This window comes from Pogona vitticeps, chromosome 2, assembly GCF_051106095.1.
Source record: "Pogona vitticeps strain Pit_001003342236 chromosome 2, PviZW2.1, whole genome shotgun sequence".
Taxonomy (NCBI): domain Eukaryota; kingdom Metazoa; phylum Chordata; class Lepidosauria; order Squamata; family Agamidae; genus Pogona; species Pogona vitticeps.
Genome location: NC_135784.1, coordinates 64,317,720 through 64,344,910, shown reverse-complemented (window position 1 = coordinate 64,344,910; position 27,191 = coordinate 64,317,720). Strand labels below are relative to the sequence as shown.

Below are 27,191 nucleotides of genomic sequence, written 5' to 3'. Positions count from 1 at the left end.
TACACTGAACCACAGAGATGTGGAAAATATATTGACCATAAATGCAGCTAACCTTCCTCCTTCCTTTCACTCAGGGCTATCAGTTGGCTTGGATCCAGAGGGTTATGGGAACCCAGATTTCTGTTGGATTTCCATCCACGACAAACTGGTCTGGAGTTTTGCAGGGCCCATTGTTGTCGTCATTGTGGTGAGCAATTCTGGGTTTGTTTGTTTTATTTAGAGGGGGGAGGGGGTCAGGATGTGTCTGCCTTTCCTTTTCTTTGCTCAGCACCTCTTGTCCTCATACTGCCGTTCCTCTGCTTCCTTTTCCTCTCACAAATGTTTAGATTTCGATAACTTGCTGTCTTCCCTACCCTGCCCCACCCCACCTCTCTTGGCCCAAGCTCCCTTTGGGCCTTCGATCGCCTGTTCTCATGCCGTTTCTCTCATGTCTGTGGAGATTCGGAACCTCAGCCCAGATCCTTTTTCTGGGGACTTGATGAAGCTTTGTGACTTCACCATTTATATAATACTGTATTCTTCTTCCACACTTTGCTGTGAGACTCAACAGGAGTTGGGGGTAGTGGTGAGAAGCCTATGCCTCAAATGCAGAGTCAGGGCATGTTAGCTGAGCCTGCCCCGCACAAGGCGTCCTTCCTTGGGGAGAAGGTGAGGAGGGCAGAGCCAAGGGAAGCCCCAGCTCAGAACCTGACTCTTCCTAACCAGCCTGTCTGCTTCCAGATGAACGGGGTGATGTCTCTGCTGGTGGCAAAGATGCTGTGCTCACCAGGCCAGAAGGAAGCCAAGAAGAAATCTGTTCTGTGAGTACTGACAAGCTGAGGTAGCCAAACTGCTTCTGGTATTAGGCATTTCTTTTTGCAAGGAACCAAGCATTCCTTCTGCTTTACTTCAGTGGATTTGCACCTCAGTCCCAATCCGTTTTTAATCCCAGCATGCTATTGGCCTTACAAGGCTATCCCTTGTTGGCCTTCTAAATGTCATCGGGAGTGTCTGCCTTTGTGACTGATGTGGTTCAAGGCAGGAACTATGGGTTTTATCCATAGTCAAAATACATTGATATGCGCTACCCAGGTTTTGTGCTTGAAAAGGCTCTTTTCCCCCAATGTGGTCACAATGTGCCTGGATGGTGAAAGATAGGCTTAGTTTACTCCTCCTCTTGTGTTTGTGTCTCTTGAGCGGCCATGTAACTAATCGTAGATTCTAACTTCCATGCCTGTCCTTCTGGGTGGCTCTGTCTCTCTGTCTCTCTCCAGCATGACGCTGCGCAGCTCCTTCGTTCTGCTTCTAGTTATTAGCACTACTTGGCTTTTTGGCCTCTTGGCTATCAACAACAGTGTCCTGGCTTTCCACTACCTCTACACTGTCCTCTGCGGTCTTCAGGTAATTTTCTGTGCCAGGATGAAGAGGGTTAGGCAGAATACAAGGGAGCAGGTGGAGAAGAAGCTAGCTACGTGGTAGTTCCTTGGGGGCAGGGAGCTGCCCTGCAGAAGAGGGTAACTCTCACTACTTCCCCATACCCCTTGGTTGAAGCTGTCTGGAAAATATAAGTCTATGCCTTTACACGTACATAGGGCCAGCCCTACTGCTGGGCAGAGTAACTACTTCAGGTAGATGCCATTCCCCTTCAGCCCCCATGCCATTTGTTTCTTTCAGAAGACAGAGCAGTGTGAGGTACACAGCCAGTCCTGCACCTCACTGCCCCTGTTAAACTAAGTGCCAGGAACCAGCTCAGTTGACTTTGACACCTAACAGGGAGACAAGCAGTGTCACGTCTCTCATGTCAGGCAGCAAAATGGCTTGGGCTAGCCCTGAATGGACAGCACTGGTTCAGCAAACTCAGCAAACTGGTTCAAGCCACTGTCTCAGCAAACTCAGACACCATTGCTCCTTTTCATTGTGCAAACAGTGTGCAAATGGGCAAGCACAGTTGGCATATTTGCTGAACTTTGCAAAAATGTGTTGTCAGTTTTGCAGGCTATGTAATAAGCATTAAATACACCAGCTGACAAGCACACAACCAGATAGTGTACTAAATAATGCTTAACAGCAATATCCTAGCTGGAAGCATGATTGTTTGTTAGATGTGTTAAGCATTTCACCAAAAAAAGCATTTATTGAGCAAAAAGCAAATTGGAAACCAAATGAATGAATAAATGTATATTGGGAGGGAGCAGAAATGACTCTTTTCACCAATCTAGAAGTAATTTTCTACAATTCTTGCAGAATATTATTTTAAAAGAATGTGCAATAGCATAATTTTTCAAACAAATCTGAATATGTATTGGGATGTTTCGCTAGTTCCAGTATTGTTAATTTACTGCTCTTGGTAGATCTCTTTTCTTGTGGGGCTTTTCTTTACTAACGTTTAGATTCCTGATGTAGACTCAAAATCCTGTCCCTCAACTCACCTAGCCTGGAGCTTACATTACAAGACCAATTTTGCCCTCTAGTGGAAAGTGGAAGCATTCATTCTAGTAATTAGAATTCTTACAGTTATGAAACCATGAAAAATCTAATTTCATAACCACAAGAAATCTAATTACTAGAATGAATGCTCCCACTTCCCATTAACTACATAACATTTGATTTTTATATAGTAGGATTCTGTGTGACTTTTATAGCAAAGAGGAAGAATTTGTATCATCCCTTCTCATTCGACAGGAGTGGAAAGCAGGTAGTTCAGGATCTGTTGGTAGATCTCTAGGTGATTTGCAGTTAGATCACCAGATAATTCTAGGTAAGTGACAGTAAACCAGGGAGGAAATAGGAGCAAGTGTAGCCTGCAGCTGCATGAAGCCCACGGGGGTCTCTAAAGTAGACCCTTCACCACTGCCCCCCCTAGAACTCCATACAGTTTTTGTAAATTTGGGGGGAAACCTTTAAAAATCCACCATCTGGCCTTTGAGAGTCTGGGTGGCAACTTTGCCATGTTTGGGGAAACACCAGCAACCCCCCGAATTGAATTGAATTGAATTGAATTTTCTGCTAAAGGATCTGAAGGGAATTTTTGTTTTTGTTTTTAAACTTTTCCTAAAGAAAGTAAATAAATGAACAAGGGTGGGGGGGGAAGAGGGGCAGGGGCAGTTCTGTTGGTTCAGGCAGGGGGCAGCCCTCCAGTCTCTGGAAATTGCCTACTGGAGATGGGCACAAGGTTAACAATGAACCAGGAAATCTATCAAAAATTGCTCATTCATTGATTTGGATGGGTTCAGGTTTGTCCAAACTGGAGAACCAAACTTTCTCAAACCAAGGAATTTTTGGCAATATCTGAACCTCCTGATTCATTGACACACCCCCCGCCCAGTCTGCTCCTTCCACCTGACCCTCATCCTCTTCCCACTGCTCCTGTTGCCTCCCTACCTTTTCTGGCTGCTGCCTCTTCTTCCTTCACTGCCACCTCCATCTTGAGACACTTACCACACGTCTCTGCACGTGTCCCCACCTCTCAGCTGAGAGGTGGGAACATATATATGCAGAGCCCCCACCCACCAGCTGACAAGCCAGCTAAAAATTTTTTTAATTATTTTTAAAAATGGTTAACCATCCTGTCAGCTGGCTGGGCTGCCTCTCTGAGAAGCAGGGGCATGTGCAGAGACTGGCAGGCTGGCTGGTTGTCAAGATGGCAGCGGCAGCAGTGGATGAGGAGGCAGTGGCAGGAAAAGTTAGGAAGGCAACGTGGGAAATGGGTGGGTGGGCTGTGTGGGTGGGGAGGGTGGCCAGAGTTTGTTTGTTTGTTCCCAAATATTCCCAAATGAACCAATGACTCGGTTTGTGGTTCATCTGGGGAAAATTTGTGGACTTTCACAAACACACGAACCAGTTCCCATCTCTATTGCCTACTCCTGGTGTAAGGCATCTCCTTTCCACCAAGATTCACAGCCTTTTCCCCTTTTCTCCACAGGGCTTAGCAGTGCTGGTTCTGTTCTGTGTGCTAAACAAAGAGGTCCAGGAAGCCTGGAAGCTGGCCTGTCTTGGCAAGAAGGGTCAGGGTGAAGAGGCCACCAGAAGTGGTCAGGTGAGAGTCACGTTCAGTATTACTCATTTGGTAGAATTAAAGGGAAGTTGTCTTGCTCCAGGCCTCAGCTTTTGCTCTCCTATTGCCCTCTGCCCAAGAAATGTAATTTTTTTGTCCAGGAAGTACAAGAGTTGTGTTCTTGTCACCATGGTATATCAAAGATTGGCATAATTATGATAATGATTTGGGCCTTCTGCTGCCACCCAAGGGTCTTCCTCAGGACACATAACTCTTAAAGGTCCAACAGCCTCGCTGCCCATCCTGGAACATAAATGGCCTCACCTGCTTTTCTACCTCAAAACGTTTTCTTGAAGACAAGCTTTTTGAAACACTAAAAAGCTTTCCCTTTTAAAAAAAAGAATTTTGTGGTATGTGGAGGGGAACATTCTAGAATGTACATTAGAACATTGTGTGTGTGTGTGTGTGTGTGTGTGTGTGTGTGTGTTTGCTCTTCCCCTCTAGGGCCCAAATGCCTACAACAACACAGCCCTTTTTGAGGAGAGTGGTCTCATCCGTATCACACTGGGAGCCTCTACCATCTCGTCTGTCAGCAGCGTGCGTTCAGCTCGAACACATTCCAGTCAGCGGGGTTACCTCAGGTAAGAAGCAGGAGGAATCAGTGCCCCGTTCCCAAGTCATCATCTCATCAGCATGCCTGGAAACACACAGTTGTGGAGAAGTAATGGTGTCTTCCAAAGTAGATCTTGTTTTCCAGGAAATCTGGGCAGTCCTTTGGAGCTTAACGAGGGCATCTCTGTGTCTGAGCATGTATCCATTTGCTTCTATGCCATGTCATCTTCACCCTTTCTTATTGTTTTTCCAAATTGAAATGCTTCATTGCCCTGGTCCTTCTGGCTGCTGTCCTGATAGAACTCTGTGACATAATGTAGAAGACGGAAAGTGCCAGAACAGTAGAGCCCATGGAATATCTGTTCAAAGTAACAAGATTGCATGGTCTAGGCCTGGTTAAGAAATGGCTTTTCCTGCTCTAGTCTTTGTCCACTGAGTTTGTTGTGAATTTGCTTGGCTGGTGCTGTGCGTCTGTGAACAAAGGCTAATTGGTTGTTGTGGGTTTTCCGGGCTCTTTAGCTATGTTCTGAAGGTTGTTCTTCCTAACATTTTGCCAGTCTCTGTGGCCGGCATCTTCAGAGGACCTGGAGTAATACTCAACTCCCAAGCCAACTACACCAGAGCACAGAGTGCTGTCCTCTAAAGATGCCGGCCACAGAGATTGGTGAAACGTTAGGAAGAACAACCTTCAGAACACGGCCAAAGAGCCCCGAAAAACCCACAACAACCATGAAAGCCTCCGCGAATACAAAGGCTAATTGCATCATACCTTTGCTAAGAAGTGCCCTTCGGCTTATTAATAGCGGCAGCTCATTTTTCTGAATCAGTGGCAAGCCATGGTCCAAGTTGTGGAGGTTCCTGATTCTACCACTGCTAGATGAAATGCTTATTTGCCCAGACCATGGATGTCCAGTAGTCTGTCCTTTAAAATAAATTATGTGCTATCAACTGAATTCCAATTTATGATGACCCTTCATAATTTTTTTTTAATGTACGAAGTACTCAGAAATGTTTACCAGTCCCTTCTGCTGGTGGTACTCTCGGACCATGAAGTTTTGCCCAAAGCGGAAGTGGAGAATGCAGGTTCCAACAGTTTTTTTTTCCTTTTTGTTATGAGTTTCAGAGAGAACATGATGGCACATCAGGGCTCAGCTCTGGATCACAACCTGCTGAATCATGCTGGCCCCACAGATCTTGACGTAGCCATGTTCCACCGGGATGCAGGGCCAGGTAAGGTGTCCTTCTGGTGGGGCAACTTGTAGGTCTGAAAGGCAGTGTGCTGCTGGGATATTGTCGTTTCTGTTTTAGGCACACAGAGCCCCTTATGGGTCATGCTGCAGCAAATGCAGTTTGACACTGCAAACGTGCTCAGGCTTTTCCAGAAAGTGAAGTAGTAGCTAGCCTTAGCCAACAACACTTCACCCTCCCCCGCCAAAGAATGCACCTGGTCTTTCTGGTGTGGTGTGATAAGACTTGGCAGGACAATGACTGATGTGGTTGGTGAAATATTTTGATGTTTTACACTTTAAAGATTTCTCTGGTTGCATGCGGGAGGGTGAAGCTGCGAGCCACCATGTCCCAGAATAGAAGCCCTGCCACCTCTGCTCTCTCTTCTTCCATTCATTATATATTTTGTGTAGATCAAGACTCCGACTCAGACAGTGACCTCTCCCTCGATGAAGAACGCAGTCTTTCGATCCCCTCATCAGAGAGCGAAGAGAATGTCCATCTCCGGGGCAGGTTCCAGCGCCAGTTCAAAAGGGCAGCGCACAGCGAGAGGCTCCTCACCAATCCTTCCAACACCACCCCCAAAGGCAAGTGCCACTCGACGGAGAACCCTTTTTGAGTCCTAGAGATATGGGGGCCCCCTGGACCAAAGTGGGTGCCATAGGCTGGAGAAAGCCCAAAGCCCGTGAGCACTGAGCACTGTATCCCATGTTAGAAATGGCAAACCAAATACTGTATTGTAAGGTTTTGATGAATAGCAAAAGATAGTTTTCTCAGCTAAGAGTAGAAATTTTTACAAAATAAAATGTGGATGGCCAATTAAAATAAATAGGGTATATGTATGGGTGGCACTTTTGTTGCAAAGTATAAGAATAATTGTGCACAGAAATGGGGGAAATTAATGTATACATTTTTGTTTTAACATTTTATACATGGGCATGATCCTTCCCAACTCATGAAGGTGTACAGTGCTAACCACAATCATCCCAAGGGGCTCAACCAAAGACCAGTTTATTACCTTTAGTGTGAGTGGATCCCAGGCAATGCATGCTTCCTGTCGGCTTTCTATAGGTGGGCAGTGCAGAATGTATGCTGTAAGGGCATTCTAGCAGAACTCAGCAGCTGTGTGCCACTTTACCAGAATTGGAACACCACCTATCAAAGAGGATGAAAATCTATCAATAGTTACCAAATATTATGGCAAATATTTTCATTGTTTGCTGAGATGACATAGACGTCACAATCTATATGTGCACACATTATATTCTTCCACAGATGTAGATGGCAATGACCTGATGTCCTACTGGCCAGCGCTGGGTGAATGTGAAGTTCATCCTTGTTCCCTCCAGAAGTGGGGCTCAGAGCGGAAACTTGGATTTGATATTAACAAGGATGCTGCCAACAATAACCAGCCAGACTTAGCCCTGACCAGTGGGGATGAGAACTCTCTCACCCAAACGCAGCGACAGAGGAAGGGTAAGGAAGATCAAAGACAATTTGACGCAGTGGTGAAACTGTTTGTGTAGCACGGAAATAATGTGGGGCCAAATAAAACCTTGGATAGTCGCCCATTCTCACTCTTCTGCTGTGTCCTCAGATTGGCAGCAGCTTTCCAAGGGTTCAAACAAAGCATTTGGGTTCAGCTTTTGTGAGAACTGGAACCTGGAATAACCTTGTTAAAATGGTTAAGGGGAGCAGAACTCCCCAAGCCAGCAGACCCCATAGCCACAGCAGCTGTGAGGAGCCGTCAGACTCATGCATCATCCTGACCATGGAGAGCTCGGCACCGGTCCCTTGAGTTCCTTGCTGGCTCTTTCCACCCACCCACAGGATAGTGGGAATGAATGCAGCAGGCAGGGGCTTCAGGGCCACCAGCAGGACACCTGGTGAGCTGCCTTCCAGTCTTCAGTATCAGAAAAGAGAATTTGTGGCACCACTTGCCCAGGCCTCAGCCAAGAACTAGGAAAAGGTCGACTCCTGTGCAACTCCTGTGAAAACGGTTCACTGGAATCAGAGTGTGGAGTCTTTAAAAAGCACTTTGCCACTTGTTGTTCAGTTTTGCAGACAGCAAGCTGTGAATAATCTAACACATCATTAACACATTATCAACTCCTCCACCCAGAAATGACCCAATTGCCCTGAAATAACATTTATGTAATCATGCTACTTTAGCATAGTAAGTTACAGTTAAGGTAGGCCCATTGGAATGGATGGAACCTACAGAGGAGTTCATTCACCAAATCCCCACTGATTCAGTGGGCCCATTCTGGTGTAATTTACTATGTTAAACAACAGGATTTTGGCGAACGGGTGTTCGTATTCATGCAAAATCACTAATTTGCTTTATTTTCATTAAAACACTTAAAAGTGAATGGCACTCGACTTCCTTACTCAAAAAGTAATGACAACAAATGGAGCAGCAAATCCGTGCTTTTCTCATCTTTGCACACAAGGTTAAAGAATGATATAATTCTTCTCAACGTTGAGGGGTAACAGATGATGTTTTGTACAAAATTATGTATTAACCTAAGCTGGCCAGTGGTTTCATATAAAAATTTGAAGCACTGCACAGATTGTTTCTTTTTTTTTCTTTCTAAACAGTCAGCCAATCCTTCTCTGTTTGCTCTGTTTATAGATTTGCTACTCATAAGGAAGATAACCAGTGTTATGTAGATACAGTGATGGATTAGAACTCAGGAGACCTGAATCCTCACTTGGGAGATCTATGTCTTTAATGCATTGTACATGCATTGACTTGGTACTATCATAAGGCTGACTCAGAAAGAAGCCCACAAAGAAGCCTAAAAGATGTACTGTAATTTGTCAGTAAATCCCTTATGTCATGAGCTGGCAAGGACATCTTTTTGTAGATAGTATAAATACCCTCTGGTTGTGGGAGCATATACCACCTTCAACCAGAATCGGAATGTGTACAACCAAGCTTGGCATTCCACCGATTGAAGGCCAGCCTCCAAACGCAAGGCAGCTGAAGAGATGCATCTTGGCATGGCGACTAGGAGTCGCAGCGAGTTTGACAGAACACTTTCAAGTGAGGAATTGAAACCATTTATCCAAATCGCAATACCATACAGGAGCTGTGCAAGAATTTTCTACTTAACTATCTGTAGAGCAGCAGGTATGAACTGCCCAACATTGACATAGTGGTACTGTCTAAGAACTTTGCTTGTATTATTAGCCACCTGCACTGCTGCTTGTCTATGGTGAGACCAGGAGAGGGTACGTGAGAAGACAATTCCCAAGTACAGTATTTAAATGTTTTAACTTGCTCTATATACTGGCCCTCATTAACCCATTCTTTAACTTTACTATGCCTAGAGAAAACCATTATTTTGGTTTTCTCGAAGTTAATTGTTAATAGGTTGTTCCTGCAGTAACTCATAAATGCACGTAGAATTTAAGACCAACTTCCGACAGTGACATGATAACTGCGTCATCTGTGTATAGATGGCCATGGAAGCTCACTGGGCGCTTGGAACTGGAAAAAATAATTTCTTAAATGTCTCACTTACCTTGAAAGCCCTATTAGGGACACCATAAGTTGGTTCCTACTTGAAGGCACAGAACACGCACACATTCAAAAGGAAAAAACCGTAGAAATGTTCTGTGACAATTACGGAGACTTTTGTAGAGGAGAAAGAACTCCTTTTTTGTCTACTGGAAGCGAAGAATTTTGTGGGGCTTTAACATTCCTTCTCAGGATGTCTCATCATAGCCTACATTAATAAGAATGAGGAATTTAGTCAATTCCTTCCATCCCTAGTAAGAAGTAACAGTATTGCTTTTAATACCTTACTTCCAAACTCTGCACTTGAACTGTTACTTAAACTGCACCTTGGCTCAAGTAGACATCATGTTCCGGTGCAAACTCTTTCTGAAATGGAGAAATGAACGCAGAGCTTCTTCCTAGTAGTACGTAGTTCACAGCCCCATAAGTAGGACAGGACACGTGGGGTTCTGCCCCAAAGCACCAAACTGTAGAGGTGAAACTAATGGTTAGTGTTTACAAAAATAAACAGGTCTCTAAGCCCTACTCATTGTGGGTGGGGTGTTTTTTTTAAAGACATAAACTTTTTCTTTTCTGGGTAGAACCACGTTCTCCTCCTCCTTTGTCTTGGCGGGTCTTGTGCCCTTGTCTCAGGGTGGAGCGGACAGGAGATGGCTCCACTTTCCTGGGTGCCGAAATTGCCAATTATGTCTCTACTCGTTCAGCACGGAACCACTGGCTCTGGATCTTGATGTGTGGAAACCTGGATCCCCCTACCATGTAATGAACAAGAAACAGTTGGGTTCTGTGTATCGTGTTCATAATCTTTTCTGCTTACAAACAGACTAAAAGAGTGTCAGATGGTAGCTTTGCTCGAAGAAAGCACAAGCAGCGTGGAACCCTGGAAATACTCCTTTCACAATACATACAACAACAAGGACAGCCTTTGAAGTTAATGATTTTCAAACCTGGCACTGAATGGGCACTTTCACATTCAGTGAGGACTTGCAATAACAATCTGTGTGCAGTTTCTACACTACCGAGCACTACTCGTACGAACTATTTAATGTAGGATGAGGAAGATTATCATTGGTGCTGCTGGTGGTGGTGGTGGTGCTGTTGCTGTTGACAGTACCACCGCCATTTTAGTCCAGGCTGGAGAACTTCATAGGTGGCACTCCCATCAGCCCTAGCCAGTCAGGAGGCTGGGTTGATATGGGAAGAGTGTTGTTTAAAAAGTAAGCCTTGAAGGAAAACACTGGAACAGAAAACAGAAACACATCCTGAAGGAGCCTGTTCCATGCATGGAAGTGAAATGATGGCAGAAGCTGGAGAAAGGCATAAGAGCTGACAAAGCAAAGAAGACAGAGAATGGTATACAGCTGTAGTTCAATTTAGTGCCCCCTCAATATGTGGGTCTCACCACCCCCAGCCAGTATAGCCGTTGGTAAGAATGTGATTCTGGGAGCTCTAAGAAACAGAATGATGCCTTGCAGACACCTAAAAGTGACTCACCTAGGAGAAAGACCCAAACTAGAAGGCTTTATGGCCTAGCTAGGCCTAGCTCCATCCAAGCTTCCTGTTCCTGCCCCAGTGATAGCTGGGAGCTTTCTTTCTGAACAGACCCTTCTAGTTTTGGCCTTTCTCCCAGGTGAGCCATATTTAGGTGTCTGTAAAGTGTCTGTCTGTCAGAATGGAGTATTGGAGTATTTTCAGAAAATCTGAAAATGCCATTCCTAGTCATGGGCTACAACATCTGGAAGGCAACAGATTGGAGAAGGCTGGGTTAGAAAGGATGACGAGTTTACAATGCTGAGCATAAAAATGAATCAGAGGATGGCTGGAAGCTTCTCTCGTACAAAACCAAGGAGAATTGACATAGCTGTAGAAAAGAAAAAGAGTGGCAAGTTTAGCAGGGATGATTGTATGTGAAAAGGAACCCATAGAATAGATCTCAAATGGAGACTGCTTTTAACTTTCTCTTCGTTTTATGACACAGGCATATTGAAGAATCGTCTCCAGTACCCTCCAGCTTTGCAAGGCCTCTCATCCGTGAGCAGAATGACCAATGACCTTTCCTGGTATAGAACGTCCACTCTGGGTCACAGAGCAGTTCCTGCTGCTTCTTATGGCAGAATCTATTCAGGTGCAGGCAGCCTTTCTCAGCCAGCAAGCCGTTACTCTTCCCGGGAACAACTTGACATGCTGATGAGGAGGCAGATGTCTAGAGAACAGCTGAGTCGGAATAACTCTGGCGAATGCCTAGATGTTATAGGCAGCAGACATGGTTCTCGGGAGCAACTGGACACCATCTTGAACAGACCTGGGTCGAGAGACCACCTGGATACAATTCTTAGTCGACATGGGTCTAGAGAGCACCTTGCAAGCATACCCAGCAGGCATGGGTCTAGAGAAAACTTGGCTGAAGTAGCTACTGGACATGATAAAAGAAATCACAGAAACACTCTACCCAGGAGGCAGGGATCTAGAGACCATCCAGATACTCTACCCTGTAGATTTGGGTCACGAGAACATCTAGACTGCACTGGGGCAGTAAGAGACATCTCCAGAGAATGGCTAAACACTATGCCAGCCAGGCAAGCCTCTAGAGATCGAATGGACACTTTGCCAAGTCGAGACACTTCTCGAGAACAGTTGGATCTGCTTTCTAGAAGGCAGCCTTCAAGGGACCAACTAGCTTCAGCTAGACAAACATCAAGAGAGCAGCTGGACTTTTTATCCAGAAGATCTAATTCCAGAGAGCCTCTGGACATAGTGCCTAGCAGGCAGGCTCCTCGGGAAAATCTGGAGCCCTTTTCTAGACAGCAGCCCTCTAGAGAAAATCTTGAACTCCTCTCTAGAAGGCTCCCTTCTAGAGAAAATCTAGAAGCAATCCCCAGCCGTCACCCCTCTACAGAGCAATTAGACATCCTTTCTTCCATCCTAGCTTCTTTTAACTCCTCTGTCTTATCCTCTGTGCAATCATCCAGTACTCCCTCAGGCCCACAAACCACCCCCACTCCTTCTGCAGCACAGACGTCCTCCACACCTTCCATGCCTTCTATACCATGCCCGTCACCGCCTCGCTCTGCTACATCTCACAGTATTTCCGAGCTGTCACCAGACTCAGAGTAAGTACCTTCCACTTCTGACAGAGGGTTCTCATCTTATAGTTCAGTTCAGGCTGTGGTTTCTCCATTCAGAGAAACAAGCTGAACTATTGAGAAGCTTAGTTCATAGTTGGAGGGATTTCAGAAAATAATATTTCAGAAAAGCTGTGCTTGGTTCTACATTTGTTCTGCTAGCTATTCTCAGGGTTCATCATTGCCCACTATGGTCTAAAGTAGCAATGGCAAACCTGTGGCACATGTACCACAGCTGGCACACAGAGCCCTCTCTGTGGGCACGTGAGCCATAAGTCACCATCAAGAAATACTTACATGTCCTCCAATCCTGGAATTTGACATTCCCCTCTGCTGAGGTAGTGGTCCAGCGGAGGGGTGCAATGGCGACCATTACCGGACTAGCCTAATGGGGGATTGGAGGACCGGTAAGTTCACAGGCATCCTTCAGTCTCAAGAGACTATGGTATCGTGCTCTGTATGGAGGACTTGGAACAGCGTCTAGTGTGGCTGAGAAGGCCAATTTGAGAGTGACAATCCCTTCCATACTGAAGACAAGTACAATCTGTCCCCTGTCTAGCTCCCTGATTTTGCTGCTTTTGTGACTGCCTCTTTGCCTCAGCCTGCTGGGCGAGGGTCTCTTCAAATTGGGAGAGGCCATGATGCACCGCATGCCTCCAGGCTGAACGCTCAGATGTCAGGGTTTCCCATCTGTTGAGATCCATTTCCAAGGCCTTCAGATCCAACTTGCAGATATCCTTGTATCGCAGCTGTGGTCTCCCTCTGGGGCGATTTCCCTGCACTAGTTCTCCATACAGGAGATCCTTTGGAATCCGACCATCAGCCATTCTCACAACATGCCCAAGCCAACATAGGCATTTCTTTGTTAATACCACCCATAGAAAAAAAAAATATGCAAGCATTTAAGCTTTGCAGTACAGGAGCAGTTGTTTTTTTTAAAGTAAAACCTCAGTATTTGGGTTTTAATTGCAGTGTTGGCACTTTGAAATAAATAAGTTGATTTTGTGTTGCAGTTTGGGCTCAAAAAGGTTCACCATCACTGATCTAAAGTTTTCCATATACAAGGGTTCCCCAGAGAACTTTCAGCTTAGAAACATATCACTACTGTGATAGAGCTTGATATATATACCCAATGTGGTGTGATGGGTAGAGTGATTGATTGTCTCAGGAGACCTTGTTTCAAATCCCTGCTGAGCCATGGAAACTTCGGGGGGGGGGGGGCGTGGAGTTGGAACTAATACAACCAAACCTTAAATATTCCATTCCTTAAATATTCCCTATTAGGATCACTGTGAGTTGGTTCCGACACATCTCTCTCTCTCTCTCTCTCTCTCTCTCTCTCTCTCTCACACACACACACACACACACACACACACACACACACACACACACACACACACACACAGAGAGAGAGAGAGAGAGAGAGAGAGAGAGAGAGAGAGAGAGAGAGAGAGAGAGAGAGAGAGAGAGTTATATAACTGCAGGTCTTTGTTATAGCTTCTAATATCTGATTGTTCCATACTCCATTGACCCTGACTGTAGTTATGTTTTAGATTGTCACAATAACTGAGGAGGAGGAGGAGGAGGAGGAGGAGAGAGAGAGAGAGAGAGAGAGATGCTTTCTCAAACCAGATAGTGTGTACAATTGATTCTGAATGCACAGTCTCTGTGGAGCAGCTTTCTTAACTATGCCTTTTTTTCTCCCCCTCCCCCCCCCCGAGAAGAGTCACAAGAAGCGAGGGTCATTCCTGAGGGCCCCAACTGCTGGGACCAAGGAAGAATCAGCAATGATTGCTGGGCCAAGAACTGCCAGTGGAGGATAGGGATCCTGAAGGCACCTACAAGGAAAGGACTGAGTCTGACTGGAGGCCCAAATCAACTGCGTCCTCCCCCAGCACTCGGCGGTGGAGAACTCATGGATGAGAGTCGGGCAAGAAGCGCAGACCTGGCTGTGGAAGAAAGGCGTCCCTTGGGTATCTCAGTGCCAGACTGGCCACTCTCCCGGCCCAGAGGCCCACCCTCTATGGACGGTGGGGCAAGGCAGTAAACCCACCATGAGCGACCTCCCAGACCATAGTTACATATCAGAACCAGACCAATTGAAATCTTCCATTGTGAAACTTTCCTAGACTCTGTGCAAATGTGGAAGGGCAGGGGAGGGGCAGGGGAAAGGGTTTTATACATTTTTGTATCTTTGTAATCAGAAAGAAGAGAAATATCTATGGTTATTTTTACGCTTCTTCTGTTCCCGTTGCTGTGATACCAGTTTCATTTCTCTTGGCAGTGACATATTGAAATAGTGTCAAGATACTAGGCAGGCTTGTCTCCCTCAGAAGATTTGGGGGGCAGGAAAATGGAGCAGCACCTACTTTGCAAATCGTCTTGAGGTTGTCCTTTTTGCCGGTCCTGTTGTGTATTTGCCCTATGTTCTGACAGCCATCTTTCTGAGGAAGGGATGGGGAAAGAAGCCTTCACCCCCACACACAACACTGTTTAAAGCCAGTATTGGTATGTGTAGGTGCTAGTATCCACCTTCTTTTGCCATTATCCCCACATTCACTTAACCTGGACCTCTGAAAATTCTTCCTCCTGTTGGCCCAACTTCACTATTTTAATCTGGGGCCATTATTGTTTACATACACTTCCCTATATGGCATAAATACTTTTTACCTTCCATAGTCATTATCCATTATGTCAGCCTGCGATTGGATGAGTTTTGTAGAAATGCATCCACCCACAGACTCAGACCTTAATCCACTACCATCCCCAGCCAATCTGTCTAATCCTGGTCGTAAGTGAAGACCAAGTTTAGACTTATCTAAAAGCCGTCTTGCTCTGGCTGCGCCTTATGGAACACATGAGGAACTTGGCTTTTTTTTTCCTTTTTAAAAAATGTGTTTCAATTTTCTTTCATCCTAACCAGGAAACAAACACTGGCTGAAGTCTTGTTGCTCCCAGATGACTATTTGAAGAGCGACAGTTGCGACAGCAACTCCGTTACACTGCGTAAGGCTGATGAGGTCATCAGCTCTGGTGATTTTTCACCCCATTTCTCATTTCATCCCTCCTTTTAAGGTCCTTAGACTTCCTTGGGCTCACCTTCCTCATGGGGAAATCATTAGGGGCAGTGGGCTGCAATGGGGGAGGCTTTAGTTTCCTAGAGACGATTTTACCAGCATGGGTAATTTTCAGAAATCAAAGACTCCCTTCCCACCTTGCACCCCCCAGCCACTTCTCCATAACACAAGAGGTCCTGGGGGGGGGGGGGGCTTGGGATCTGCAGGAGCCATTATCAGCCTTATGCAGTGTTATGTTGTACAGCAGGATCTCAGCTACTGTGTCTTGCCCAACACCATTGGTGGGGAATGCATGACTGTCTGGATGTTTCTTGACTAGAATGCCCATCAGCCTTAGACAGAATACTCAGTGCAAAAGGATGATGAGAGTTGCAGCCCATTGTTACCAGAAGGACCACACTTTTTCTATCCCTCGGCTCTAGGCTCTCTGATTTCTATATCTGGGTCTGGATAAGTGTGAGAGAGTGAAGGGTGTGGAACCAATCTTGGAGTGAGGAGGACCTCCTCATTCCTCGCTGGCTTTTGTTTTATATGCTGCATGACTAGAGGAATTCAGAAAGTCCAGATTTCATCCTCATAACTGCTGCAGAGTTTTGAATTTCTGGTTAAATTTCTCTAGCTACACATCAGAAGTACAGGAATTCACAAAGCAGGATAGCTTTAAGTTCCCCAGAGTAGCCCACCCTTTTATCATTAATTAGCACATACAGGGTCAATAACCCCACTCTGAGACATTTTAAAAAGACAGGTTAAAAGGTTTCATTACTTAGAATTGAATAGATCAGACAGCAGCCTGGCAAACATGACTGCTTTCAGCAGCAGACTTCAACAGATTCCAGAGAGGGGGAAAGTGGCACAGTGTAGAGTGGCAGAGCTCTTTTTGAAATCAGGGGCAGGGAAGACATGATTGGTTAGTGCTGGATAGATTGACAGTCACCCCAATCCAGAAGAATCCCTTCCAGCCAAACCTACTAAAAGCAGCATGCAAGGTTGAAAAAACTCCAATGATAATATCTACATGCTGGATTTCTATATGTTGCTTGACTGTTAAATTTTCAGGAATCCTGACGGAGGGAAGTGGGGAGATTAGCAATCTTAGCCAAAGCCTAAAGAGCCATCTAAGACTTCTTTTTAGGTTGCTATTTCCAGTGTTCAAGAAATTATTTGGGAGAACATGCGGGTGTTCAAAAGAAACCCAGTACTGATGTGTTATGTTTGTCTTCCTCCTGCTGCATGTTCCCTCTCATCAATGTGAAGGAAGGAAGCATTTATTCAGCCATTGTTTGGAAAGTGCTCAAACCGCACCCACCCCCACCCCCCACCCCGTGCCTACAGCAAAAGGTTGCTTAGCATACTTGCAGTAGTATACTGTTCATGTAATCCACATGCATCAAGGTTCTTGATTACCCAGGAAGTGCCTATACCAACCTGGTGCTAGTCCCAGTAGTGGCCGGCATCCCACGCTTCTGTAGGAGATGCATCTGGCACATTGCCCCCCTCTTCTCCCTTGTGAGCCCCAGCCTAGGGATTCCATGGGCTATCCTACTATGTACTCCTATTGAGACAATTTCATCAAATAAGTCCGCTCCACTAGCAGTAACCGGCTAGCAACATGGTTCTGCAGGTATACAGGCTGGATACCGTGGTGGATCATGAAAACCTAAAAAATATGGGCTATAGAACACAGTCTAGTTAATGAAGGAGGAAATTCACCCTCCACTCCTTTCATTTAATACTGTTTTTCCTGACATGCATAGTCTCTCGAGACGGAAGAATGTCTATGATGATGATGTGCACTCATGCAACACAAACAGGTTCTCTAAAAGCTGCTGGGAGCTTGGTTTGATTTACAGTGATGGGGAACCTCTGGCCCTCCAGCTGGTTTTGGACTTCAACTGTCAGAAGACCCAGCCAGCGGTACAGGATAGCGGAGTTAGTCTAAAACACCTAGAGGGCCATTAGTTCCCCATCCCTGATTACCTACTGTTTCCCTAGCAAGCATAAGAAGTATTCCAACCCGAATCTGATAGTAATCTACTGTTCTTAAATGTTTAACTAAGTAGGTCAGTCTTTTTAATCAGAACTCACCTAGGTGTGCCTAAAAATTGCCTGCTATTTCACAGTGCACTGTTTCTTACTCCCCAGAACAGAAGCCTCTCTCCTATCTGAAGCAAACTGGATATTTACTATATCTGTGACAGCACAGACACTAACACATACACACACCTGCCCAACATTAAGCAAAATCGATTTCCATGTATTTTATTTGGACAGAATCTAGTTTTTACAATACTTTCTCGTTTTCTGTTGTTGCTAGGTTTTATTTTTTAATAGGCAGAAAACATGTTTCTCAGTCAATGGCTTTCTGACTTGTTAATGTCACCTCCTGGTATTCAGGAAGTAAAGGAAATGACTGTTGTCACAGCACTCATACTCAGAACTGAAATCAAACAGCAGGTTGTACCAAACAAAAGAACTATCACTGTTAAATGTGTGTTTTGTACAGATTTCTACTTCGATGCTCATGTCTCTGTTTCTTCTTCATTATGGAATTATTATGGCCTGGGTAACGTTCAGAGTTGCCATTGGGGCCTTACTGTAGAACTTGGGTGTTGTTCTTTTTAATGTTGTTTCTGTGTACAGTAGCCGACTGTTGGGGATGTTAACCCCTACTGAGAGAGTAGACACAGCCAAGGACAGCAAAAGGAACAACGGTAGTGAGAGTTCTTAATGGTGTGCATAAAAAAAACAGATATCACAGGCAGTAAGGGAATGACATTGCATTCCCAGAGGAGGGGAACAGCTGATCTTCCTGGTTGTGCTTCAGCTCCCATCATGCCTATATCAGCTAGGACTGACAGGAGTTCAAGTCTGACAACATCTGGGACCCACTCAGATCCCACCAGGATGGCCACATGGAAAGGAAAAGAGGGTTGCTGTGCTTTTAATAGCTTTCAGGAGGAGGGAATTTTCAAAGGTGTTGCTTGCTTGACAAGCTGTACCTGCTCAGAGTCCTGCTTTCATAAAACCATTTAAAGTACAGAAACCTTGTTTTCCACATCACATGGCCACCCTAATCGCATGGGTGGTATTGTCCTTTTCAGCACTGACTCCTGCAATCGAAGATATATGTGCAACTAGTGTCTCAGTTATCATGGTGGCATACCACTGGTGGTAATTTAGCTGTATATCTAAAATAATCATCTTTTCTAGTTTATATTCCTGGAACTGCAAACAGGATGCCAAAACATCAAGGGTTCTGTTACACAGGTAGTTTGAGAAAGGTACGTTTTGGAGCACAATGTCAAGAATCTCTCAGGAAGAACAGCTAGGGGATCTAGGAGTTATCCTCCAAAAAAGTAATTTTCCCAAGCTTTGGAAACCTAGACTTGTGTATATGGCCTTTGGCCATGATGCACCACAGTTTGTTTTTGAAACCTCCCCTTTCTCTCTTTCAGATCCAGGAACAGACTAAAATAGTTATGAGAACACATGACCTAGTAGTCCCTTCCTATCAGCACACTGGAATGCTTGCCAGGAGCAACCTCTTGAAAGCATTACAGTCTCCATGTTTGATGTGCTGCTCTTCCAAATACAAAGGAAGATTTCACTAGGGTTTGGTTTCAAACCTTCTATGCCCCGGACACATTCTGAGGAGGACTATACCACATCACTGTCTGAATGTTTGACTGGCTTGCCAGCTCCAATAGCCGAGAGAGTTGTGCTTATCCTGGTGCTCTCATGTGTATCTCCAAACTCAGGCCCCCTTCATGTCTGTGTGTCTCGCTCACCTAGAGCGGCAACAGAGCGGCTCCATTTACTGCCTTATTAGCACAGAACACTGTAGCTTAATTGTTAAGCAAAACTGACTTAATGTTTACACTAAGAAGCTTTCCTCTGTGAGCCCACAGCAGTGGGTGGCAGCTGCCTTGAAGATGCCCCTTCCCGTTACTCAGGCCAGAAGCCTTTGAATTGGTCTAACTGCAGTTTAGAAATGGGGAGGATTTTAATTATTCTCCAATGCATTCCATAGCCTGTAATTCTGGGACAGGAAGGCCTCAGTTAAGCCCGCTGATCTTTCACGTTTGATGGCTGAGCAAAGGTGGAGTCTTTGCCGTCTCTGATCCGGCGAAGGCTTTTGGCCGTCCTCTTCCACTAGAAACAACCGAGGAAGCCATTCTGTGCCAAGCCCAGAATAAGAGGCCGTATGTATAGATGTCCCTCAGCAGGAAATGGGAATCTGGGCCAAGAAATTTCAGTAGACCTTATTTGTTTACAAGAATCAAACTAAGAAATAACAAAGCTAAGAAGAAGCAAGCGCTGGCTTATGCAAAACATAAAATGAAACCCCTTCCTCTTGTGAAAGTGCAGATCATTTCAGACATGCTGAATGCAAAAAAAATTAAAATAAAAAAATCTTTTGTGTGCTCATCATTCTCTGAATATGATGTATTGGGCTCTATGAAAGAGCTTGTTTACACTATTTTTCCTCCAGTTTGTATATGTATATATATAGCCAAACCTGAACCAATTTTTTTTTTGCTATTTGTTACACTGATTTCTACAAAGACTGTCTCCTACTTTCTTTAGGTACTGCATATATACTTACCATCCCCTTTGTGACTCAATGGATGTCTGTAGTATTTATTACACACCAAAAAGCTGGTTTGTTGGTTGATTGATTCCTGGATTTTGTTGTTGTTTTTAAATGGATTTACATTGGGAACCAGACTTTTTTTCAAAAAAATCTTCCAGGAGGGGCTTGATTGGGTGGGTGGTTTGTATTCTTATGGATTCAGTTAATACAGAAGAAGGCATGCTATCAAAAGAATGCCCATGTTACACATACACACATCTGTGAGTGTGGCTGAAAACCTGATATTTCCTTGTTTCCAGAACTACTTATATGGGTTACATTTGTACATCATGATAAGTCATGGTGTCATTTGTTATAATCTGGTGTGTTGAGATGTGCAAACCCACTTTTGCCAACAAGAAATAGTTTGTTAACTGACCACAAACTACAATCAGAATCCATGATTTGTTGTTAGCTTATGAAATCTGGTTTGCTTAAATCATGGCTTGTCATAACATTGAAACCCACAACTTGGCTTGTCCCTGACTTGTTTCTCCAGTTCATTATTTTGAAACAATTGCTGACAAAGGAACTGGGAAAGAAACAAATCAGAAATGGGGAAGGCAACCCAGTGTTTGTTAGGTCTTCTACCATGAGATATATATCTTAAGCAGACAAGCATGGTTAACTCAATCAATGACTTTTCATGATGAGCAAATGTGCTGTACTTTCCACCTTGTTGAATACTGGTGGCTTCCCACCTCTTTAAAAAAACTGAAAAATAAAAATTGAAGGAAACTTGTGTGCAGATCTTGCTGGTCATTGAAATAAATGTACAGAATCTTTCAATAACACTTTGCCACTTTGTAAGTCTGGGGTGGTGTGGTGGAAGTCCTCTGCAGTTTCCATACGCAGCATTTCTGCCTAACTGGTTTCTATGCTTCTTGAGTATCAATGCTCTCAAATGCTTAGCTAGAAACAAAAAAGGAGAAAGACACTGAGCAATGGATAGAAGTCCCAGCCTCTCTCATGCCTTCCTAGTGTTTGCTGTGTTGCTGCTGACAGCCAGCACTCTTAGCGCTTGCCTTGAAATTCAGAATGTTTCTGGAAAGAGGCATTTCCCATCTCTTTCCTAGGAGTTGTAGTTGATTTGCAAGTCTACAAAGCATTTCTTTGATTGTACATGTGGTGGCCTAGGCTCTGGAGAGCATTTGTTTCAGTTGGTGATTCTCTCTCTTCTCCCCCCTTTCCCTCCTGGTTTGTCGGCAGGGGGCAGAGAGGTCCATGGGCTTCCTCCCTAGCCATGTAAAATTGTACCATGAAAGCAACAGATTTGGAAATAAAATATAAAACACCATATGTCTCCCTTATATATGTCTGTGCATGCATGCGCATGATGCCTTTTTATTTCACTCTTCTCTTTCAGTTTTTTGTTAATACTGTAAAGCATGAAAGAGGTATCTATGTGACAAGCCACACTATAAGAAAGTTGGAATTCTCTGTGATGGGTGCATGGTTAGTGAAAGTCTCTCTGCAAAATAGTATCTCATAGAAGATTGTAGACACTGCTTTATTGAAGATATATAGACTCATGGCCTGTCCACTCAACAGAATATTGGTTTTGGTGGTGGGAGAACCCACAGGACCAGCTTTGACATTATGCTGAGTGAGGCCTCAGCTGCCCCAGGTGATGGAGTGGTGGACCTGCATCGTTCTCTCCCCAGGAAAGCCCAGCCCTGCCCTTCCTGCTCTTCTCTGTGCCTCTGTTTGCAGTGGATATTAGCGCCACTAATTCATTTAGCCTCCCCATCTCTGTTCCACATCACTCTCATGTGCACACTTACCCGGGGTTTCCTCCCTAATGCAAAATTGATTTCACAGATAACTGAGTGAGAGCATCACATCATTCAGGAGAGCTGCCTCTTTAAGAGGAGCAGTGAGTGGAGTGGCATATGTGTGTGGCAGAAAGAAATGTGGGGGTAGCAGTGGTACTCTTTCTCCCACCTGAAGTGATAGGAGCCCTTTGGCAGTATCGGAGAAATATGTCCACAGACCTACTCACTAGAAGACTAATTGTCTACATCACAGAGCTTGGAAATCAACCTTGTGGCAATACATGCCGATGTGAACGTAAACGGTGACTACAGTAAGGGAACAAAGAAAATAGGAAGGCAAAGGAGAGAGTGAAAAACTAAAGGATGAAAGAAGATTGAAAGGTTATTGAGTTCTTTGCAATAGCATATTTTATAGCTTAATTGTGGGGTTGTGTCTCTTTTGATTGAGTAGCAAAGTCAGCATTGAGTGTATTGAACAAACAGATAAGAATATAAATACCATAATTGTAACTTAATAGCCAGAGAAGGAAGCCTGATAGGAGGATGGGTGAGAGCAATGCCTAAAATACCATTAGGCAGACAGAAAAAGAAGTCAGGTATAAGTTCATATATGAGTACCCAGCTCGCTGGGGGGGGGGGCAATGTGTAGCCTGCATAATTAATTTGTAAACCGCCCAGAGAGTGCTTGAAGCACTATGGGGCGGTATATAAGCAGCACGCTTTGCTTTTGCTTTGCTTTATACCATAACAATTGCCCCTGTATGTACATGTGTATGCATACACATGGTTCAGGAAGAGACATTACAAATTATTTCTTATTAAAAAGAGGAGATCCCTTAACTGCCTGAGTGCATAGCACAAACCTTTCTTACATTATGTAATTTGCAAATTAGTTTCCCTTGTTTTGTTATTAGTTTTCAGGAAATTGGGTTCTGAAATCAAATGTGAAAGTCTGCCTGAATCAAGTCTCTCCAACTGTTTCTCCAACATTAGCATGAGTTATAGTAACATGGGTTATTTGTAATGTTTGTTCTTCTTCATGGACCCTGTGAATCCACACTAATGGGTTAAACTGCGCCTGCGCAGGAACTTCGGAAATATCTAGAATTTATTATACCAACTAATAAAAACGTTTCCATACACTGCGCATGCTCCACCCACCCTGAGGTACCTCAGTTCTAACTGTCCGCTGCTGCCAATTCACAGAGTACCACTCAAAGAACCAGAGTTACAGGTAAGTAACCTCTCTTTCTTGCTCTTTCTCTCTCTAGCTATCTCACTCACACATATACAGACACACATTGCTGAATTTGCATAACTCATAGAAGTCACAGAGACCATTTTGTCCCGGAACATTATTTTGATAGATCAGTTAATATGTTGAGCTCTAGACATAAACCTTATTCATATTCAAAAACACGCAGCCACAAAATTCCCCTCTCCTTTTCTGGAACTTTTGTTGTGGGGCGAGCTTGCAGGTGTGAGTGGGGATAATGTTATTTATTTGTGACAGACCGTCTCTGATACTGTTTGATGCTTCAGAAAGGGTTTGTAGTTTCAGACCGTCCACTTAACTTCAGATTACTTCAGAGAAGACCCAGTTCACTTTGTACAAGGTCCACATTTTTTCAAGGTGACTCATCTCAATTCAGCCTTTGGGCTTTTAATTTTTTTCAGCGTGAACAGCCCACCCTCAGAACTTGCCCTATCAGAGAAATTTGGATGCTGAAAAGCAGGACCCAGGTAAATGTGTCAGGAAGAAGTCTATGATTAATTCAAAAGTTTATTGACATTTGACATATTGAAAGAACAACAAAGTGGTGGCGTTTGCTGCTTAGTATCCAGCATTGACACTGGATTTCTTTGAGGTCAGTGGTGAGTTTTTTTCATCTGGCAAGCTCTCTGGAACTTTTTCTTCCAACTCACCCACTGTGCATAACCATACCTCTTGCTCATGTCCAGGTTTTAAGGCAGATGTAGTTATTTTTGATCAGGAGCAAGGAACGGGCATGCTTATGACCAGGTCTGGGACAACTATGAGGCAGAGACCTCAAGCAGCAGCTCAGGGTATCAAAAAAGAACAAGAAATGTTTATTTAATTTCTCATGATTGCATTTTTTACTGTCAGAGATATAAATGGGTATTTATGGGATTTCCTACTTCGTTTGCTGAAATGGCTGGGCCCGGATGCTGCACACCTTGACAATGAGCCTGTCCAGACTGGCCTATAGTTAAAGTACAGTATACAGTTCCTTGATAGCACTATTTGGCACAGAAACAAAGACCTCTTCCGTTTCTGTTTCTACTTAAAATTAGCCATCCTTCCCCTTTAGGAGCTGGCCCGCATCTATCTGGCACAGGCCTATGGCATGCAGTCTTTTTGGCACACTTTATTGAAATGCAAAATAGCTTTTGTTTAGCCTTCATGGACAGGTACTTTCATCAAAATGAGACTGGGGGCAGCATTGACTGAGGAAACCACCCTGTGGGTTGTGGCATTAAAATGGAGGGTGGACAAAAAAAACTCTTCTAATTTCATTTCTTTTTTTATTTTTAATATTTCCCTAACTGACATAGTGAAATTTTAAAACCATGTCAGCTTGATGCATTGCTGTTTCAATATTCAATACTCTTAAGAAATGAAAGTAACCCCAGCTCCCTCCATGAGGTCTGAGAGAAAAGGCAGAGAAGGGGGCAATATTGACTCCATGGGCTCTGCCCCCACAAGACAGTGCAGCCCCAGTAGAGGCTGGGCTGAGGAGAAAAGCAGGGAGGGAAAAGGGTGATTACGTCCCTTCTGTCTCCGCAATCTTACCTCCAATGTTCTCCTCAGTACTGTAGCTGTCCTAGGCTGCTGCTGCTATCTCCTTACTTACAAGTTAACTGAGTAAACCTTGCTTTTTATGGATTCATAGCACAGAAATGAGGACCCACTTTTTCTATCCCTTCATAATTGATAGCTGATTGGGTTACAAGGGGTCCTTTGCTGCGGGGCCCTGAGGAGAGTGCCAAATGACACATTACTCCTCTGACCCAGCTCAGCAGACCCTTTGTAACCCAATCCATCCTGCATCCAATCCAGCCAAGGAGGGATGATTAGGGTTTGCTGATCAATCCTAGGAAGCAATCTGAGAAACAAAAATTAGAGCCTTAAAAACAATTTGTTATCAAAATTCTAAGCACCATAGTAGTAGCAGTAGGTTTTTCAACCCACTAGGGATCACGGTGACACAAAAAGTGGGATGAATTCTGATTGATTAATTGCTTACATAACACAGGATCTGAGTAAAGAGTGGTGTGTGAGTGTGTGTGTGTGTATGAGAGAGAGAGAGAGAGAGAGAATGGCTTATAGAGCAGGCTTGACCTGGCTCCCCATTTGGAGTCACAAAAGCCTGAAAAACCCACAACAACCATCGGATCACGGCCATGAAAGCCTTCGAGACTATAATGCATACAACTTCTTAAGCAGCGTACTTGTCTTAATTGTCCCAGAATATTTTAGTACAGTACTTCATTTTGATCTGATCTCCCTGTTTATAGCTGTTCTCCTGCACACATACATGCACACACACAAACACCTTCCAACTGCTGACAGCACTTGATGCAGATAATACAAGTAGACTGTATAACAATTTTAAAAACTGCAGAGTTGGAAGGGATCCTCCATCCTCTGCCAAGGAGGCACAGCAGAGGATCAAACTCCAAACTTCTGGCTCTGTAGCCAAATGCTGAAACTATTCAGCCATTTATCAGTTCATTCCACAAAACATGTGTTCTTTATAATGGGTTATGGAACATAGTCCTTCAGATGTTGTTGCAATGCAACTTCCATCAGACCTAGCCAGCAGCTCACTAAATTTGCAGTCCTACAACAGCCTAAGGGCTACAAGCTACCCACCCCTATCACTAAGGAGCCAGAAAAGCTTTTCTAGACATAGCACGGTTATAAAAACCTCCTTAAATTGCTTCACATATTTCATTTGCAAATTATCAAATTGCAGAAATTGTAGATGATTTATGTTGATCTACTCTTCAAACCTATTATTATTCTCCTTACTGTATATCAGAGTTTGGCCACAGGGTTTACAAAGCTTGACCTTGGCTGCATAACCCCAAGCTTTATTGCTGTGATCTATTTCTGCCTTAGAATATCTAAAAATAGTAAAGAGAAATAATCTCCTCAGGCCTTGAATCAACATCAAAGTACATAATGAAATACCAGAAGCACTACACTACTCCAACATCTGATCTTCTCATTATCACAGTCTTGGAGTGCACAAAGGGTTTAATTGTCCTCAATGACCTATAATTCTAAGACATGATATCAGTGGGCATGATCCACACTCCCACAGGAAAGAGCACAACCTGTTCAACAGTGTTTAGTAAACACAGCCACTTGCCAATTAATATTGATTGTGGCACATGGTTGTCAGGGGTGTTCACAGTTTGCCAGTGTGATTCTCTCGTAAATACAAAGGCCATAGATATGCTTTAGATCCCCATACTAGGTTCACGTGCTTCAGCAATTGGCCCATTTTTTATTTTTTGCTTTGATCCTTTGAGAACCAGTTCATTTTGATATAAGCCCAGGATCTGAGTCAAGATTTGGCAGTCTGAAGGTTCATGCCTCCCAGTGAAAATACAAAAATGGCTGCCGCTATTGTTCTCTGTGTCAAGGTTAGATGTGAATTTTTATCTGTCCAATAATAGCAGATAAACAGATGCAGGGGTTTCTGTGCTAGGTGCCTTTAAAATGTGACTGCCTGCTTAACATTTCTGGTGGTTAATGGGAGAAATTTTTAAGCCTAGATGCTTCTTTCAAGACGATTACCAGCACAAGTTCAGGTGAAGAGGTGCAGGGATTTTTGTATGTGGGCTTTCTTTTGGAAGAGGCATCCAGCTTTCATTTCTGTTAGCTTCAGGAAAAGCACACCTTGCCTCAGGAAGTATCCAAACTGCTTCCTGCTTCTATCTGGGGACTGTTTCTGCTTGCACGTCCACTGAATCTGAGGTACATTACTTTTAAAATTAATCAATCCATAGGAAATGGAGGACACAGGATGCAGAGACTCAACAGCTTTCTTATGTCCACAAGTGATACCAACTCCAAATTGTTTTAAGCATCTTCAGAAATACTGGATAGAGCTCATGAAGAAAAAAAAGGAGGAAGCCGTGTGGCCATTACAAAATGCAAATGCAAGAATAAGCGAAAGTTGGCATATTGTATGATTTTTAAAAAATTT

General features: G+C 44.1%; 1 protein-coding gene across 5 annotated transcripts in view; it reads left to right on the top strand.

Moving 5' to 3' along the window:
* Positions 1 to 21,470, top strand: part of CELSR3 (cadherin EGF LAG seven-pass G-type receptor 3) — a 117,449-nt gene extending 95,979 nt beyond the window's left edge. For 2 of the 5 annotated variants that reach the window (XM_078385268.1, XM_078385267.1), the window contains 10 exons: positions 75 to 187; positions 721 to 800; positions 1,254 to 1,380; positions 3,902 to 4,015; positions 4,478 to 4,614; positions 5,703 to 5,815; positions 6,226 to 6,399; positions 7,088 to 7,288; positions 11,317 to 12,448; positions 14,185 to 21,470. In XM_078385268.1, the coding sequence (XP_078241394.1) occupies positions 75 to 187; positions 721 to 800; positions 1,254 to 1,380; positions 3,902 to 4,015; positions 4,478 to 4,614; positions 5,703 to 5,815; positions 6,226 to 6,399; positions 7,088 to 7,288; positions 11,317 to 12,448; positions 14,185 to 14,212 (2,219 nt within the window). In that variant the 3' untranslated portion in view covers positions 14,213 to 21,470. Of the gene's footprint in view, positions 1 to 74; positions 188 to 720; positions 801 to 1,253; positions 1,381 to 3,901; positions 4,016 to 4,477; positions 4,615 to 5,702; positions 5,816 to 6,225; positions 6,400 to 7,087; positions 7,289 to 11,316; positions 12,449 to 14,184 lie in introns of those variants that run through there. The other 3 variants (XM_072989568.2, XM_020798076.3, XR_012083524.2) reach the window with 3 other exon arrangements.
* The last annotated feature ends 5,721 nt before the right edge of the window (positions 21,471 to 27,191 follow it).